The 16,100-nt window shown below is 38.9% G+C and overlaps 1 protein-coding gene across 2 annotated transcripts in view; it reads left to right on the forward strand.

Moving 5' to 3' along the window:
- The window catches only part of osbp2b (oxysterol binding protein 2b), a 145,074-nt gene extending 129,313 nt beyond the window's left edge, over positions 1-15,761 (forward strand). For both annotated transcript variants that reach the window (XM_079815728.1, XM_079815729.1), the window contains 11 exons: positions 5,664-5,862; positions 5,996-6,119; positions 7,021-7,069; positions 8,234-8,386; positions 9,406-9,651; positions 10,509-10,629; positions 11,299-11,402; positions 11,654-11,749; positions 12,036-12,220; positions 12,726-12,946; positions 13,113-15,761. In XM_079815728.1, coding sequence (XP_079671854.1) covers positions 5,664-5,862; positions 5,996-6,119; positions 7,021-7,069; positions 8,234-8,386; positions 9,406-9,651; positions 10,509-10,629; positions 11,299-11,402; positions 11,654-11,749; positions 12,036-12,220; positions 12,726-12,946; positions 13,113-13,255 — 1,641 coding nt within the window. In that variant the 3' untranslated portion in view covers positions 13,256-15,761. The remainder of the gene's footprint in view (positions 1-5,663; positions 5,863-5,995; positions 6,120-7,020; positions 7,070-8,233; positions 8,387-9,405; positions 9,652-10,508; positions 10,630-11,298; positions 11,403-11,653; positions 11,750-12,035; positions 12,221-12,725; positions 12,947-13,112) is intronic.
- Positions 15,762-16,100: the final 339 nt, after the last annotated feature.

Genomic DNA, 16,100 nt, shown 5'->3' on the forward strand with positions numbered 1-16,100 from the left:
CGAGTGACTCTAGACTTTTTAATCTGCAATAAACACCGCTCATTATTTTCGTTCGGGCCGAAACAAGTGATTGGCTTGGGCGCCTGTCACTCTCTCTCGCTACCATGGCTACCACCCCTTTTGCTACAGGATCTGCCCACATGCGCGCGCCCCAGTGTTGCCAAGTCGGGCTACTTCAACACTGTTGCCGCGGGCTGTTTTTTATGTCCGCGGGTTGAAGCGACCCCAATTATGTGATATTTTGCCCCGGGATTTGCGAATTTTAGCAGGCAGCCCTACCAAAAAGACACATATTTTACCCACAAAATTTTTACCGGAGAAACATGATTGGGTTTGTTTTGAGTAGCAATTGGGCGGATTTTGTTGTGAAAACCTGGCAACCCTGGCGCACTCGTTTGATTTGAGTTCAAGAGGCTGTATTTCTGCTGGACAGGTAATCTTTCATTTTGATTATACATTTTTTTGGTTTATGTTTTCATGAAGCATGTCTCACTAGCACACGTAGCTGCCTAATATAGCTAACATAACATTACTTAGCATAAAGTTACAATGTTATACACTTAGCGAACCATTAGTAGAGATGATAAATACTCAATATGCTTAGCTCAAGTTGATCGCTGTCGTGTTGAATTTCGCAAAATGTAACTTTAGATAACAAATGCATGTGTAAAAGCTAGTACACCGCATCCAGGAACTTTTTTTTAGAACTATGTTAGCTTTAGCTACTACCCTCTGTCTAAACTCTTTTACCATGTTCACCGGGAACTTTACCTGCACGTTTATTTCGGCCCTTGGTTTGTTTTTATATTCTCTACCAATGTTTATGTTGATGTTTTTATCTTGTATCTGTGTGTGTCGTAGACACTGTGTTGTGTGTGTATTTTAAACTTTACCAGTATCGGTATTCTAGCTTGATAGTGAGTACTAAAAGAAATCTTATTTGTTCATATTCATAATGATAAAGTTAGATTTTTTATTACATGTGATTCTGACATGATGTCACTACATGCATTTCTTCTCCGCTCGTCTCAGGTAAATAATGCTTCTTTCAGCTGAGCTGATCGGGGTCGGCGTAGCGCGTTCATGTGTTTTGGGGGCGTGGCTTTGGAAAGAGCCCAGAAGGGAGAAGGTGGAGTGAATGGAAATAATGAGCTGTCTTTAAAACAGTCGTGAGAGGTCTACAGACACTCAATTTTTATACTTCCTTTTTCTGAGTAGTTACATTTTAATTATGTATTGATATATAAAGAAAGTTTAAACACATTTGGAAAAAAAGTTTTTTAACCAAATTCTACCTACCCTACCTTTAAGAGAAAGCAGCTGTCTAAATCTGTTTGTGCAGTGGCCATAAAAAGTAATTGGACACTTATACAGCAAAATATCGAACTCAGTGGCAGCATTACTTTAGTGGAACACATTTACAGTTAATACGAACCCAGAAATCACATTGAGACCAGTTGGTTAAATGTCATTGCAAAAATGGCTTTGATCAGAGTAAAGATCTAGCATAATTTTCTGCATATGCCACTATGACATTTTTAAGCATTGTTTAGGTGTCAAAATATTTTTTGAGCTGCTGTAAGTGTAAAAGGAGATTATAAGTGAACATCTACACATGTAAAAAATATTATTGAAAATCTCACTGGGTATTTCTCTAAATTCAATGAATCATCTATCAATTTTACACACTGAATCACATGGCTCTCCTTCCCCTCAAATATTTAAAAGGGCATTTTTTGGATATGAGGATGTACGACACACACGCGTCTTTTTCCTCTAAACTCTTCCTGATGTCACGAGCAGTCTGGGGCCCAGGGCCTCACTCAGCAAAAAAAAAGTGGAAGTGTTGCATATGTTAAAGGTGAGGAGCTGTAGTTTCATGAACGTGTTAGGAAGCCGCAGTCACATGCTGAGTGTAGCACAGAGGATCCTCTATCGCAGCAGAGCTCTGGACACTCAGTGCTGACAGGAGTCAGGTAAGTGCTGGGGTTTGTAGCTTTGTTTGTGGACTTTAAAGGAACAGAGTTTGTGGAAGTTGGATGCCAAGAGCGGATAGACCTTTACTATTGCTTTTGAACTATGTTCTGTACAACGTCCAAAATTACTTAAAAAGCGCCAAATGGGAGTACAATTGGCTTGGTGAGTGAATAAAACTTTGTGAGTTGGCTGGAAACTTTATTACATACGTAATACATAGTTTAAGTCGAAAAGTAAGAATGGTTTTCTGACATTCGCTGATTTAAATGATTTATAGATGTTTGCAAAAAATGCAAACCAAGATATACAAACAGAAGTCTATTAAAAAAAAAAACTTATGTTGTGCATCTTCTATCAACTTTTTATCTATGATTTATAATGTTTTCTCCCCCATAAATCCATGTGGCAACATATATGTACAACATTCCTCACATTATTGCCACCAAAATAAAAATGTAGAATCTGAAATTACAGTATGTTTGTCTTTGTGTTTTTATGAAGTGCATGGAAATCGAGAATTTGGATTTGTATTATGTACAGCACACTGGGTTCTGTCAGATCGTCGTGTCATTGTGCCTCCACAGGAGACAAGGGAGATGGACAAAGAAACAGTGATCAGGGGAGAGTTGAAGAAGAGAGTTCAGTTGAGAGATTTCACCCAGAGGCAGAGGCACTGTAAAAGACGTGATTGGTTGTGACTGCGAGCTGCCTTAATGATTTTGTGGCTGTACTGTAGTCTCAGTTATTAACATGATTGATTGAACTCTGATGAGAGAGATGCTCTCACAGATTCTGAGTTTGATTACCAGAGGTATTTTTTAGTGAAATCTATGTGTGGTGTGGGTTATTATTCTTAATAATGAGGAAGAACATGCCGTTTGTCATACATTGCACTATTTGTAGGGGAAAAGTTACTAGGTTTTCATGTTTAAGTGCTTATATGAAACTATCGGGACAGAATAATTTAATTGAGATGAATAATGACACTATATTGTCTTCTGTAGAGCTTCTTTATAGATGAAATTATACTTAAATATTATACTTAAATGTATAAGAATTTTGCAACATTGACAGTTTTTTCCTGTTTATTTTTTGTAAAGCTGCTTCGAAGCAATCTGTATTGTATATAGCTCAATATAAATACAAATAAAGTGCATTTAAAAACTGTTGTTTCTCATAGACCACAAGATATAGGGAGCAAATGGAGGCATTTTCTTTGTTTGGCTGAAAAATACTTTAGTAATGCGAAGACAATTTGTTTTAGGAACATCTAAGCCAAAGCTTATACTTAAATCATAACTGTGTCTGCTAAGCTTTGAAAGCACAACCTCTGACCAATAACATTTTCCTCTGGGTATAAGCATGTGACCGTTCATGTTGACCAAGAGTAACCTCTCTTACATGCTTCTATTGCTCAATACTTCTAGTCTGAAAAAAAAAACATGACTCAGCCCATAGACAGTCTGTATGTGTGCGTGTTTCTGAACGTGCCCTGGCCACAGATTCATTCTTTCACTTCTGCTTTCAGTTTAACCACTAGAGCTACAACCCATGACCAATTTCATAAACTCTTTGTCATAGTGTTGCATCAAATTTTTAGATGTTGTGAGACACTTCATTGGTTGTGAGACATTTCACAGACAATTCAATAAGAACTATAAACAAAAGTCAGTCAGGAGAGAAAAATAGAAGAAAGCCAGAGAAAGAGGAAGATTGAGAGGAAGGTATTTCCATGATCTCTTCCTGTGGGAATCATTTTTATGAGGGAGACCTGAGCTGTAATGAGGAAACAGGTGAATTCATGTGTGGCGCCTGCGGCAAGAGGACAGATAAGATCCCTAGAGAATTTAGGAACTGGAATTATCGTGATGGAGATAGTGAGGATGTGGAGGCAGCATTTGCACCACACCTCTGGAATCAATGATTTTGGCTTTTGATAATATATTTTAAAGTCCCCTTGTAGTCAATCATTTTATCCCTTAAGACTCATCAATCACCAAAATTACATATTTAAACTTTTTTTCCTGCATGTGAAAAAAAATTTCTTCATGGCTTAAAATAGCTTGAATGTAACTCTACACCCTTGCCTCATTTAGTATATGCGGAATCATGAATATGCAAATAAGCCCCGCCTCCACTCACGCACACCAGTTCAGAGATTCACTCGGCCAACTGACTAATCGTTGGTAACCGAGGTAATCGTTGCACAAAATCGTAAGACTAAACTGAATTGATGCATATGAAACCAACACACAGGAATGAATTTAACACAAAACACAACATAATCCTTATAGCTATATTGGTACCCAATTTTTCATATCAACAGAAAAATGCACCGGGATAACCTGGCTTCTCTTGAGACTCCCCTGCTAGTTTGCCGTTAATTCACCCTTCGCCGCGAGTTTGATTGACAGGCGATCTGACCAATCACATCGCCGAATCTGCCGTTTTGTCCGACAAAGCAGTCAGGAGAGTTAGTAGGTCAACGTTGGTGGACTTAAACTTGGAAAAACAGTGTGTACTACTGACGTCTTACCGCGGTTGAAACAACATTTATTTTAGTGTTCACGCATGTTTATTTCGTACTTATCAATTAACTACAAGGAAGAGATAATCGGTTCACGAGCAGCTTTAACTGAGGCGCTACAGCGATCACGACACATTAAAGAGCCACAAAACGCTATTTATTGTTTACCTTTCTTTTTAAAAAAAATGACAATTTCAAAGTTGAGACTTTGTTTCATATCAAAAGTAACTTGCTCTGTCCTGTCTGTGGGCGTGTTGTCAGAGTCCTCCGATGTTTTTTCTCTACGTGAGAACGTGTGTGGTGTGAGAGCGCCATGGCTTGTCGTACATAGCAACAGTAACTAAAGGGGGCGGGTCTTTGCAAATGGTCAATTAAAGCCCGCCGGTACATTGACGTGATTGGTTACAAGGTCGTTTGTGACGTCAGAAACACCAGCAATTTCAAACCGCGTTTTGGTAAACTGCATTTTTAAAGAAAAAATACTCAGCAATGGTGTTGACATGAATTTACACATGGTTTGTCTTCAAACATTAAAAACACCACATAGACATGTAAACAACATTAAAAACGTGATTTTCACCAAATGGGGTCTTTAAAATTTTAAATATGGAATTTAGACCCATATACAAAGTTCTGTCCTGAAACTCTCATAACTCCTTAACCCAATCAGCTTGCAATTACATCATTCTCTATAGGGCACAGCGATTGGTTCCCACTGTATTAGTAGACAATGAACTTGCTGCTCAACATTCAAATTCTGGCCTATTGTTTGCTGTAGCTTTTTGCAGTGTGCTTTCAGAAACCCTCTACCTTCCCCAGCTCCACCTGTATAGATCTCTTTTACGGGGTGATTCATGTATACTTGTACAGCAGCAGTAGTCTCACTCATAGCGGCATGTTGTGTGTATTGGCAGTGGCCTTACTTGCTCTGCATCAGCAGCAGTGTAGCAGATCTATTCCACCAAGACTAAACACATTTATATTGTCATACTCATTATGACAGGGAATGCTCTGTTTCAGCTCTATGGTTGGATCTAAAAAAGGTTGATCATGGAGGCAGATCTTTAGGAGCAGAATCAAGCCTCCCTGGTCTACATTGCACTTATTTTAATCCTGAATCTTCTGATGTTTAACCCGTGTCTCATATCTTCCTGCGCAGGCGTGCCGAGATTTCTTGGACCTGGCAGAGAGCCACAGCCGCAGATGGCAGCGAGTACTTCAGCATGAGCGAGAGCAACGCACCCACCTGGAGGAGACCATCGAGCAGCTAGCCAAGCAACACAACAGCCTGGAACGAGCTTGGAGAGAGGCCCCCACGCACGCCGTCAACACGCCCGATACGCCCACCACTGACACGGGTAAGATGCTGGAGCCCGTGGTCATTCATAAATGATATTACAGAACTGAATGAGCTTATGAGACATTGTTGTTGATAACATGATAAACCACCATGGCTGCTGTAGTGTTAGCTGTGTTTATTTGCTTGTACAGGAGTGAGTGAAAGGCCCCGGAAAGAGGAAGCGAGTGATGAAGATGAGGATACAGAGTATTTTGATGCCATGGAGGACTCACCTGCCTTTATAACAGTGACTGCCACGGACCCCTCTCAACACAGGTCAGCTTCAGCCCATTTAACCCAAAAATGAAAACATCATACAGGTTTTTCAATACCATGAGGGTAAATAAATCATGATAGAATTTGCTATTGTTTGGGTGAACTATCGGTATAAGTGTTGTTCTACCAGGTGGTTTAAACACGTGACTAAAGGATGATGACACTGATCTAGAGGTCTGCATTCCCACAGGATTCCCATGGGAGCCTAGACTAAATGTCTAAGCGGGTGCAGGTGGCGTTCATTTAAGTTGTGGGATAGCGAGGGAGAGAGCAGTCTATGAGAAAACAGAGAGTTTGAAAAAAAATTGTTAAAAATGTATTTTTATTTTCAATGAATTCAAAATACATTTCTTAATCCACCTTTCCGTCTTCGACCAACAACAGGGACAGGCTGGAATTGTCAAATAGAGAAAACCTAATATGCTTTTCTTTGAAACGTATTGGCGGTCATTTGTTTTGTGTGGATATATTTATAGATATTTATTCAGTTTACCACAGTGAATAAGCAAAAGATAACTTCTGCTTCATGAGCAATTTGAAAGATCTGTGCGACTGCCACAAGGAGTCGAAATGCAGCAATCTGAAATTAATTTCAGAGATTTCGATTTTAGATTCTCTACTCTCAGTGACCTGACAACGTGTAGTGATACAGTAACTTAACAGGTCTTTTTTCAGTTTATTTAGAGTATTGTGAACACCTGCGATGTATTTATTTAATTTTAGCTCATTAGGGAACGGGAAATCAAATGCGAGAAAATGATACCTAAATTATGTAGGAATGGATGGGAGCAAAAACTGATCTGGTAAAGGGCTCTTTGTTGACTGCATGGTGTATAAACAACTCCAGATACCTTAATTCCATCAATCAAATGCAATGTCTCTCTCTCTCTTTTCCATGCAGGCGTTCTCAGAGTAATCTCAGTGGTGCTAGCGGAGGACAGGAAGACAATGTGAGTATGACATGAAACAAGAGCCCAAAACAAAGGTTATATACGGTGGGATCAAAAAAGACTACAATGAAAAACTCAGATTCCAAATCTATTTTAAAAGGCAGACACCAAATAGTAAGAAAAATGAATTTATTTGTCACCAGGGCAGGGCCTGAAATTTGTTTTGGACAATGGGGGTGACAGAGTGCCTAACACACAATACAATAAACTATCACACAAGTAGGGTCGAGCTGGCAGTTGCCATCTTTGCAGCGCGTCATCATGCGTCACTCCCGGATAACAGAAAATGGGCAAAGAGGCGGGACATGGGTGGAGCTGAGGGGACGTGATGACTAACAGACAGCAGATAAATGGCTATCAAGATAATAATAATCAGATAAATGTCACTCAAAGTGGCCACGCCCTTAATTATGCAGAACTTTAAGGATTTATATAATGTAAATTAATAAGTTTGAAAAAAATTCACCCCCTCACAGTTGTCATGAAGGGCAAAATTAGATATGTAGACCAAAACCACAATTTGTACCAGGCTGTAAACTTGTTTTTTTTCTGCTGTAAAGTTGGGCATTTTAACATGGGGCTAATGGGGAGATTCTGCTCCCTTCTGGAGCCTGTCCCTAGCGGCCAGTCGATGAATTGTAGTTTAAGTCACTTCCGTATTGGCTTCAAGAGAAACTGGGGGAGGTTGCCGCTTGGGCTGAACACATAATGTGCGTGCGCGCGCATGGTTTTTATAGTTTACACGGAGACGATAACGGTATTGTTTTCAAAAACTTTTTGCATTTTCAGGCCCCCAAAATGCCGTTGTGTAAATGATCGGCCAAAACACAAAGTTTTTTATTTTAAGTTGAAAACACTGGTGTGTAAACAGCTCCTCAGTGTGACTGTGAGTATTTCCTCAGGCGGTCTGTGTTCAACATGGGCTCTCACAGCTGTTGTTCATCTCACTTAACCGACTCTTACTTAACTGATAGGCCTATCTGCTCCTCTCTTTTCATCTCTCTCTTGGTGACTCACTTTCTAAGACAGATGGAGTCAGATCAGTCAGCTGTCAGTGTTTATGCTCCTCAAGGGCAGTCCGGACCTTCAAATAATGTCTTTCAGCACAAACACATTTACACACGTTTTTAATTCAAACATTCTTGTCTGTCTGTCTTTTTTCAGTGTTCTGTGAGCAGTAATGACTTTTCAGGGAGAGAGTTGCAGCCTCGCAGGAAGAGGCGGACCCAGATCCCTGAGAAACCCAACTATTCACTCAATCTGTGGAGCATCATGAAGAATTGTATTGGCAAAGAGCTCTCTAAGATCCCAATGCCTGTAAGTTGCATACACATACTGAATCAATTACTTTCCTAGGTGTGTATGTTTTTATAAACAATTAATTTGACATCACATATTGAGGAAATTTTCCTAAATGCAAGATTAGAATAAGTCCATTGCAGATCATAGAGAACAGTTAGCAAAAAGGGTCCAGATGATATACTATTTGGATATTCACTACCATTCAAAAGTTGAAATAAATAAACAAATAAATGTTTTTATTGAGCAAGGATGCTTTAATCTAAAGTGACAGTAATGACATTTATAATGTTACAATGCTGTTATTTTGAACTTTCTATTCATCATAGAATTCTGAAACAAATGTAACACATTTCCACAAAAAAAGGTTAAGCAGCTCAACTTTTTTTTATTTACCTTTATTTATTTAGTGCTTTTTCAAATACAGATTGTTTCAACATTGATAATAATAAGAAATGGTACTGAGCACTAAATCAGCATATTCGAATGATGTCTGATCCTTCAGAAATCATTCTTATATGCTGATGTAGTGCTCAGTACCATTTCTTATTACTATCAATGTGACTCTGACTGGAGGAATGATGCTGAAAATGTAGCTTTGCCATCATAAGAATGAAGTGCATTTTAAAATATATTGAAATAGAAAACTTTATTCTTTGAAAACTTAATAATTTAAACTGTAATGTTTCATAATATATTTGCTTTTACTGTATTTTAGATCAAATAAATGTAGCTTTGGTGATAATCTTAATAGCCCCAAACTTTTAAATAGTATTGTATGTTTCAAATTCATTTTTTTTTTAAAAGGTAAAGTGATTCATTTTAAGGTATCAAATTTAGGTAGATGCTTGCGTTCATTTAACTTTCATTTAAAAGCAAACAGACAATTTTGTGATATTGTAGTATCTCCCTGGCTCACTGTCTTACTCCATACTCAACAGTATGTACTTTACCATCACTAATGGTCACAAATTGCATATGATGAAGAATGTGAATTGGGACATAGCCAATGTCTATTTCTCTCTGTATGTGTCCAGGTGAACTTTAACGAGCCCCTGTCGATGCTGCAGCGCTTGACGGAGGATTTGGAGTACTACGAGCTGCTGGATAAGGCGGCGCGCTGTGACAACTCTCTGGAGCAGATGTGTCTGGTCGCAGCTTTCTCTGTCTCCTCGTACTCCACCACAGTGCATCGGACGGCCAAGCCCTTCAACCCTCTCCTGGGAGAGACCTACGAACTGGACCGCCTAGAAGAATTTGGCTACCGTTCCCTCTGTGAACAGGTCAGAGTATAATATATGGGGAAAGCTATTTGTTAGTATTCACATTAATCTCAGTCATGGTTATTTGAATAGTACAGGACATACTTGCACTAAAGTTCAAATGTTTGGAGTTGGTAAGCTTTTTGAATGTTGCTGCATTTATTTGATCAAAAATACAGTGAAAACAGTAATTTTGTGAAATATTATTACAATTTTAAATTACTGTTTTCTATTTTAATGTATTAAAGCTGAATTTTCAGCAGTATTCAGTGTCACATGATCCTTAAAAATTCCTTCTAATATGCTGATCCATTTAGAAAACAGCTGTGCTGCTTAGTATTTTTTTGTGGAAACCATGATACATTTTTTCAGGATTCTTGATGAAAAAAGAACACAAAAATATTTTATTTCCTATTTAAAATAGAATTCTTTTTCTATTTTGTGGAATAAAAGTATTACATTTTTAAAAAAAACTTAATGCTGTCTTCAGTTCATAAATGCAAAAAGCAACATCAAAGTCAATCATGGTATCATGACAATTTAATTGCCTTTATTCATTTAGGTGACACTTTCAGTCAAAGCAGCATATAAATGAGGACTTCAGCAATGAGAGGAAATGAGGAATGAGGCAATTTATAATAAAGGAGCCAACAGTATTAGCAGTGTCACAGCACTGATTTCAGTCACCGTCAACCATCATTGGAGATGCTTTTCATGCAAGGTTTAGTGTGAGGAGCATAATGATGGTTGAAGGTGATTGTGAGAATACCAGAATCACCCATAGAAAGTCCACAAATGTCTAAATGAGTAAAGAGACAGCACCCCCTAGTGGTGTATATTATATACAGCTATGCTGATATTTACCTATACTCTGCTAGGTCAGTCATCATCCGCCGGCAGCCGCTCATCATGTGATGTCACAGCGAGGCTGGACCCTGTGGCAGGAAATCACCATCGCAAGCAAGTTCCGGGGCAAATACCTCTCTATCATGCCTCTGGGTAAGTCTCACTATTTCACTATTCTACATACAAACAACTTTACACATATACAAGGTTCTTTCATAAAAGTAACAAAATGTTGATTTCATTTAATGTCTCACATTCATTCTAGATTTCTCTCTTATATGACTTGTGTGTCATATTGTTAGAACGATGAATTTTGAACTACCTGTCCAATCTGCTCTGAGTTGTATCTACTCTAAGAGGATCAGACCAAATACTTTATATATAGGAAGACGGTGCACTCCGATTACTTATGAATGGGAGAAAGTGTAACACCCAATATGGTGAATAAGCCCCACCTTCTAAATGAAAGAGCCAATTGTTGATTAATAAAGTCATCACGTCACTGCAGGCCCCACCTTTCAGGCAAAAAAAAAAGCAGTTTTTCGTCATGATTCAAGAGTTTAGAAACTAAATTTATAAGACAGTTAATGTCCGATTTCATTAGTGATTTCAAATATGAAATTTAATCGTAAGCTTGGCGAACAGTTTTGGATAATAAGATGTTTCCCCATTCAAAGAGATAGGAGCTGCACTTGCATGCCTGAGAGGCGTTTCAAAGATGGCCGCCGAGTGAAATGTCTTGTCTTCAAGGGACTTTGATCAGACTCTAATTTGGATTAGCAGACACACACAAACAAATAGATTTTCTCTCTGTCTAACCAGGTGCGATCCACCTGCAGTTTCATGCGAGTGGAAACCACTATGTGTGGCGTAAAGTCACCTCCACCGTGCACAACATCATCGTGGGCAAACTGTGGATTGATCAGGTTTAACTTCTGATATTATTAAACATCTAATATAAAATATGATGTAGTTTATTTAAAATATTGAGGTCAAGTGGTTCTCAATTTTTGTGATGTCCTCTTCAGAAACTACAAAAATTAAAACTGACAAAACACATTTGGCAATTGGCTTCAATGCAGCCAATGAAGCTTTTAATTTATAAACAAATTATTTTGTATATCAGAGACTTTATTAAAGGAAAAACACTCTTTTTCATTTAATTTTTTTCTTTTAGTCTGGAGATATTGATATAGTCAACCACAGGACCAAAGAGACCTGTCAGCTCAAGTTCTCTCCCTACAGTTACTTTTCAAGGGAAGTTCCACGAAAGGTACGTTTTGGACTTAAATAGTCTACCCCAGGGGTGTCCAATCCTGCTCCTGGAGGGTCACTGTCCTGTAGAGTTCAGCTCCCCTAAACTCCGCAGGACAGTGGCCCTCTAGGAGTTTGGACACCCATAGTCTACCCTGTCCTTCATATGTGAGAGCCAGTTTGCATTTGTGTTATGGCTAAACCATCTTTCTATCCTGCTCTGCCATCTCTCTTGATCTCTTCAAGCTTCTGTAGTTCAACCCCAGAGCTTGTTACCCTTGTTCTCCTTGTTCTCCCACTGTAAGGTCACAGGGGTGGTTATGGACAGTGAAAGCCAGGCCCACTACATCCTCTCAGGCACATGGGATGATAAGATGGAGAGCGCCAAGATTGTGCAAAGTAGCAGAGGAAGCAGCAGCTCTGAAGGCAAACAGAAGACAGTCTATCAGACTCTAACACCCAAACTGCTGTGGAAGAAATACCCTCTGCCGTAAGACACGTCAAGTAATACATGACACACTCGAGAGGGCAAAATGTATGTTCATTAATGTCTGGCTTGTAATGCAACTCAATTTCCAATATTAAATCAGTAAATTACTTAGCTACTGACCGACAGTCCAAACTACCTACCAATCAACTGAACTAACTACCTGCCTACTGAACAGCCAACAACCCTACCTATTGACCAACCAAGCTACATACCCAATTAAGTCCTATAGGTAGTTAGTTTAGTAGGTGGGTAGTTAATTTGGCATGCAAGTAGTAAATACGATGGTAGCAACTAAACTACTTACCTACCGACTCCTTACCGACAGACCAATCTATCTACCTGCAGAACTAACTACCTTCTTCACTACTTACTTACCCATCAAACTACTGAACTAACGCCATGCACAACAGACTTAGATTATCTAATTATTTCATTTTTTTGCATTTGTTTAAATTTTTCATTTATTTCTGCATTTCTTTATCATTCTCCTCTCTCCATCACTCAGAGAGAATGCTGAGAACATGTACCATTTTTCCTCTCTGGCTTTGACCCTGAACGAGGAAGAGGAGGGTGTGTGTTTGACGGACAGCAGGCTAAGGCCGGACCAGCGGCTGATGGAAGCGGGACGGTGGGATGAGGCCAACGCAGAGAAACAGAGGCTGGAGGAGAAGCAGAGAGCTAAGAGGAGGAGAAGAGAAGCTGAGGCCTCCGAGGCCATAGATGAAGGTGAGCGGAGGTCAAATGTCATGCAGGACAGTCACCGCCCTGGGATATTTTGTTGGGTTTCATACCTCCAATACCTATACCATTCAAATATAAATTCCAGTTATCGACCATAACAGTCCCAGTAGACTGTTCTTCTGGTGATTTTTATTGTTGTTTTGTGTTCCAGGACGAGACTTTGAGGGCTACAGGCCACTGTGGTTCCACCAGAGGACAGATGAAATGACCGGAGAGAACATCTTCGTTTATAAGGGGGGTTATTGGGAGGCCAAAGATAGACAGGACTGGAATATGTGTCCTGTGATCTTCTAAACACACGAAACACTTGACTAACTTTGCAGATAGACAAAGACAAAAGGGGAATAAACCCTTTACATGGACGCACTTCTACATGGACTCTACATGGACTGCAGAGGTAGTGGAGACGGATCGTCAACACTTGCGTGTGCTTGAGTGTGTGGGTGTGTTTAGTGTGAGTGTGTGTTTGCGGCCCAATGACATATATCTTTGCCCGACTCTTAAACGGACTCTAAAATGGGAGAATGGAAAATGTTCTCCCTGATGTTCACCTCAAAGATGTGTGGGAGAAATGTGCAGTTGAACTCTTCTAGCCAAGTGCCGACCCAGTTTATCTTCCAAAGCAAATCAGGTTCTTTTTATTCAGAACAACCCTATCACAAATGCACTTTCCTCTCTTCCCAACATCTCTTACAGTGAAGGACAAGGCATTGAGTCTCGTTTATAATAAGATCATATCAAAGACACTTCTCCCCATCCTCTGCTGGCCAGGACAAAAGAAGAAACTTGCATATGAAGGAGAGGAGAATCAACACAACGCAGCTGCAACATTTATCTGAATTATCTGATTGTTCAGCTTGCGTACTTATTTCAATTTCTTATCAACAATACCATATTTGGGCAACGGAAGTTCATGTATTTGCATATCCCAGCCCGATTGGGCTCTTTTATTGGACACTCAGCTAAAGACTTTCTCCTTGGCTCTGCCCACTTTGCATAGCTAGTGACATAAGATTCATGTCATGTCTTCAGTTAGCCAGTGAGCTTCAGACAAGCATTAAAGGAGTCTGTTGTATTGGGCAGTGCAGGTATTCTGACACAAACATGTTTTACATCCATGAATTGTCATGCACATTAGTTAGCTGCTTCCTGCATTGGTTCGGCAGAGCCCCCAGTGGTCATTTTCATGTTACTGTGACTGCCACAGTACAATGCATAGCAATGCAATTAAAAATCCTTATCCCTTTTTTTGTACAATCAGAATACTTAATGAACAATCAACCAATAAAAGTAAACAAGTCACCCCGCTGGACTTTCTCAGAGGACATAGCAAACAATTATCCATTCACAGTACAAAGTGTGATACTGAAAACACAAGCAAAGTGCTGGCTGACCTTGTTTCGTGTTTATAATATGCTTGTATTTATTTATAAGTAGAGATAGTGGTTTAAAACATGCCCAAGTGTTCCTGAAGAAGGGGACTGCTGTATTTCACATTACAATGTGTTGATAGAGAAGAGAATCACATTGTATATTATCATCTTTTGGAACTGGTCATTTCAGCATCCTTGTAAAACAAAATTTCAATTTCTTATTGAGGTTATAAAATCATCATTAGGACTCATAATGGAGTTTTGCAGATATTTCCATTGCAAGAATAAGATCCCCAAGTATGTTAAAGCTGCAGTCCGTATTTTTAAAAGTTAAAAATGATCCAAAATCAATTAGAGCAAGTACATAACCAGACAGTGTTCAAAACGATCTCCTTACCATAGCCCGATTCACAACGGTAAGCTTGTAATAATGTGTTCTAATTTGAGTGGTACTGGAAGCTTTCGAATGGAAATTCAAGCATGCCGGCGTCATTACGTCTCATCTGTAGGCTATCGCATGCGAGGATGCTGCAGGTGGCGGATCATTTATAGCCTTTTCTCACAGCAGCTGGAATAATTAAATTCATCATTTTGATGGCGGATTGTAATCACTAAAGGACCAAACGACAATCAGTGACAACTGGAGATTCACCCATAGTCAAAAGCAAAAGATCAGACTGCACAGAAGCTGAAATCTACAAGTAATGCTAATGCTCACTAAATACACAGTCACGCAATACTGTTTTTGTTAACATTAACAATTTGAGAACAAAGTATAACAATAATAATTTGTATGGTTTGATGTGATATGAGCTAAGATATCGTTAGATTCGATCACCACAGTAGTTACTTCTCAAAACATTAGATTAATCTGCGCTGAGGAGCCATGCTGATGCACAACCCTAATGATGATAATTTCACAAATAACTACAATTGCAGGTTTCAAACAGAGATGGTGACAGAGGCAAAACTTGCGGACTGCAGCTTTAAGAAAGTCTTCAAGACCTGGCATCACCAAAGATCAGTTCTCCCTTTATTTCTGATTGCGGTCACGAATGTAGAATTAAGACTTCTTACTTTGTGCTCACGCCACTTTATGTATTTTGTCCATATTAACCATATTATTATTACAACTACTACTACTACTACTACTACTACTATTATGAAAGATACAAAAGTAATGATGCCAAGCCATCCTAATAAATGCTGTTTTGGTAAAAATCTGAATTTTTCTCATCTAAAATTATCCAGCTAGACAAAGTTAAAATTTTAACAAGCTGTCAATGTATTTATTATAAATGTTAATATTTTCTATTAAAACACACTGACTTACATTCTAGTGGGCACTTTTTATGTCTGTATACATTTGCTAGGAATGTTTTGGTATCATGCAGAATTAATAAAGGGGATGTGGTGAGTTTAGACTTTAAGTGAACCCTGGTTCAGTCAAACTAATGAGCCACAAGAGACATTTTTCATCACCAGCTAGGCTGTTCTAAAGATTTTCTGACCTCTGAACACAGAAAGTAAAATCAGCTTAAATCTTTGTCACATGGTTCGCAGGTTCAAGATGTGGTAATAGAAAGATTGTACTTTCAGTACTGGATGAATCATCAACTGGAGGACTACCAAAAGACTAACTAGTAGGACATTGAAGGACTAGAATGTGCTCAATGATGTATATAAAAAAAGTGCTAAATTTCAACTAATCATTTATGAATTCAATAATTAGGAATAAATAAAAGTGATTGTTGAGGCTATCCTAT

Source organism: Gobio gobio, assembly GCF_949357685.1.
Source record: "Gobio gobio genome assembly, chromosome: 4".
NCBI lineage: Eukaryota > Metazoa > Chordata > Actinopteri > Cypriniformes > Gobionidae > Gobio > Gobio gobio.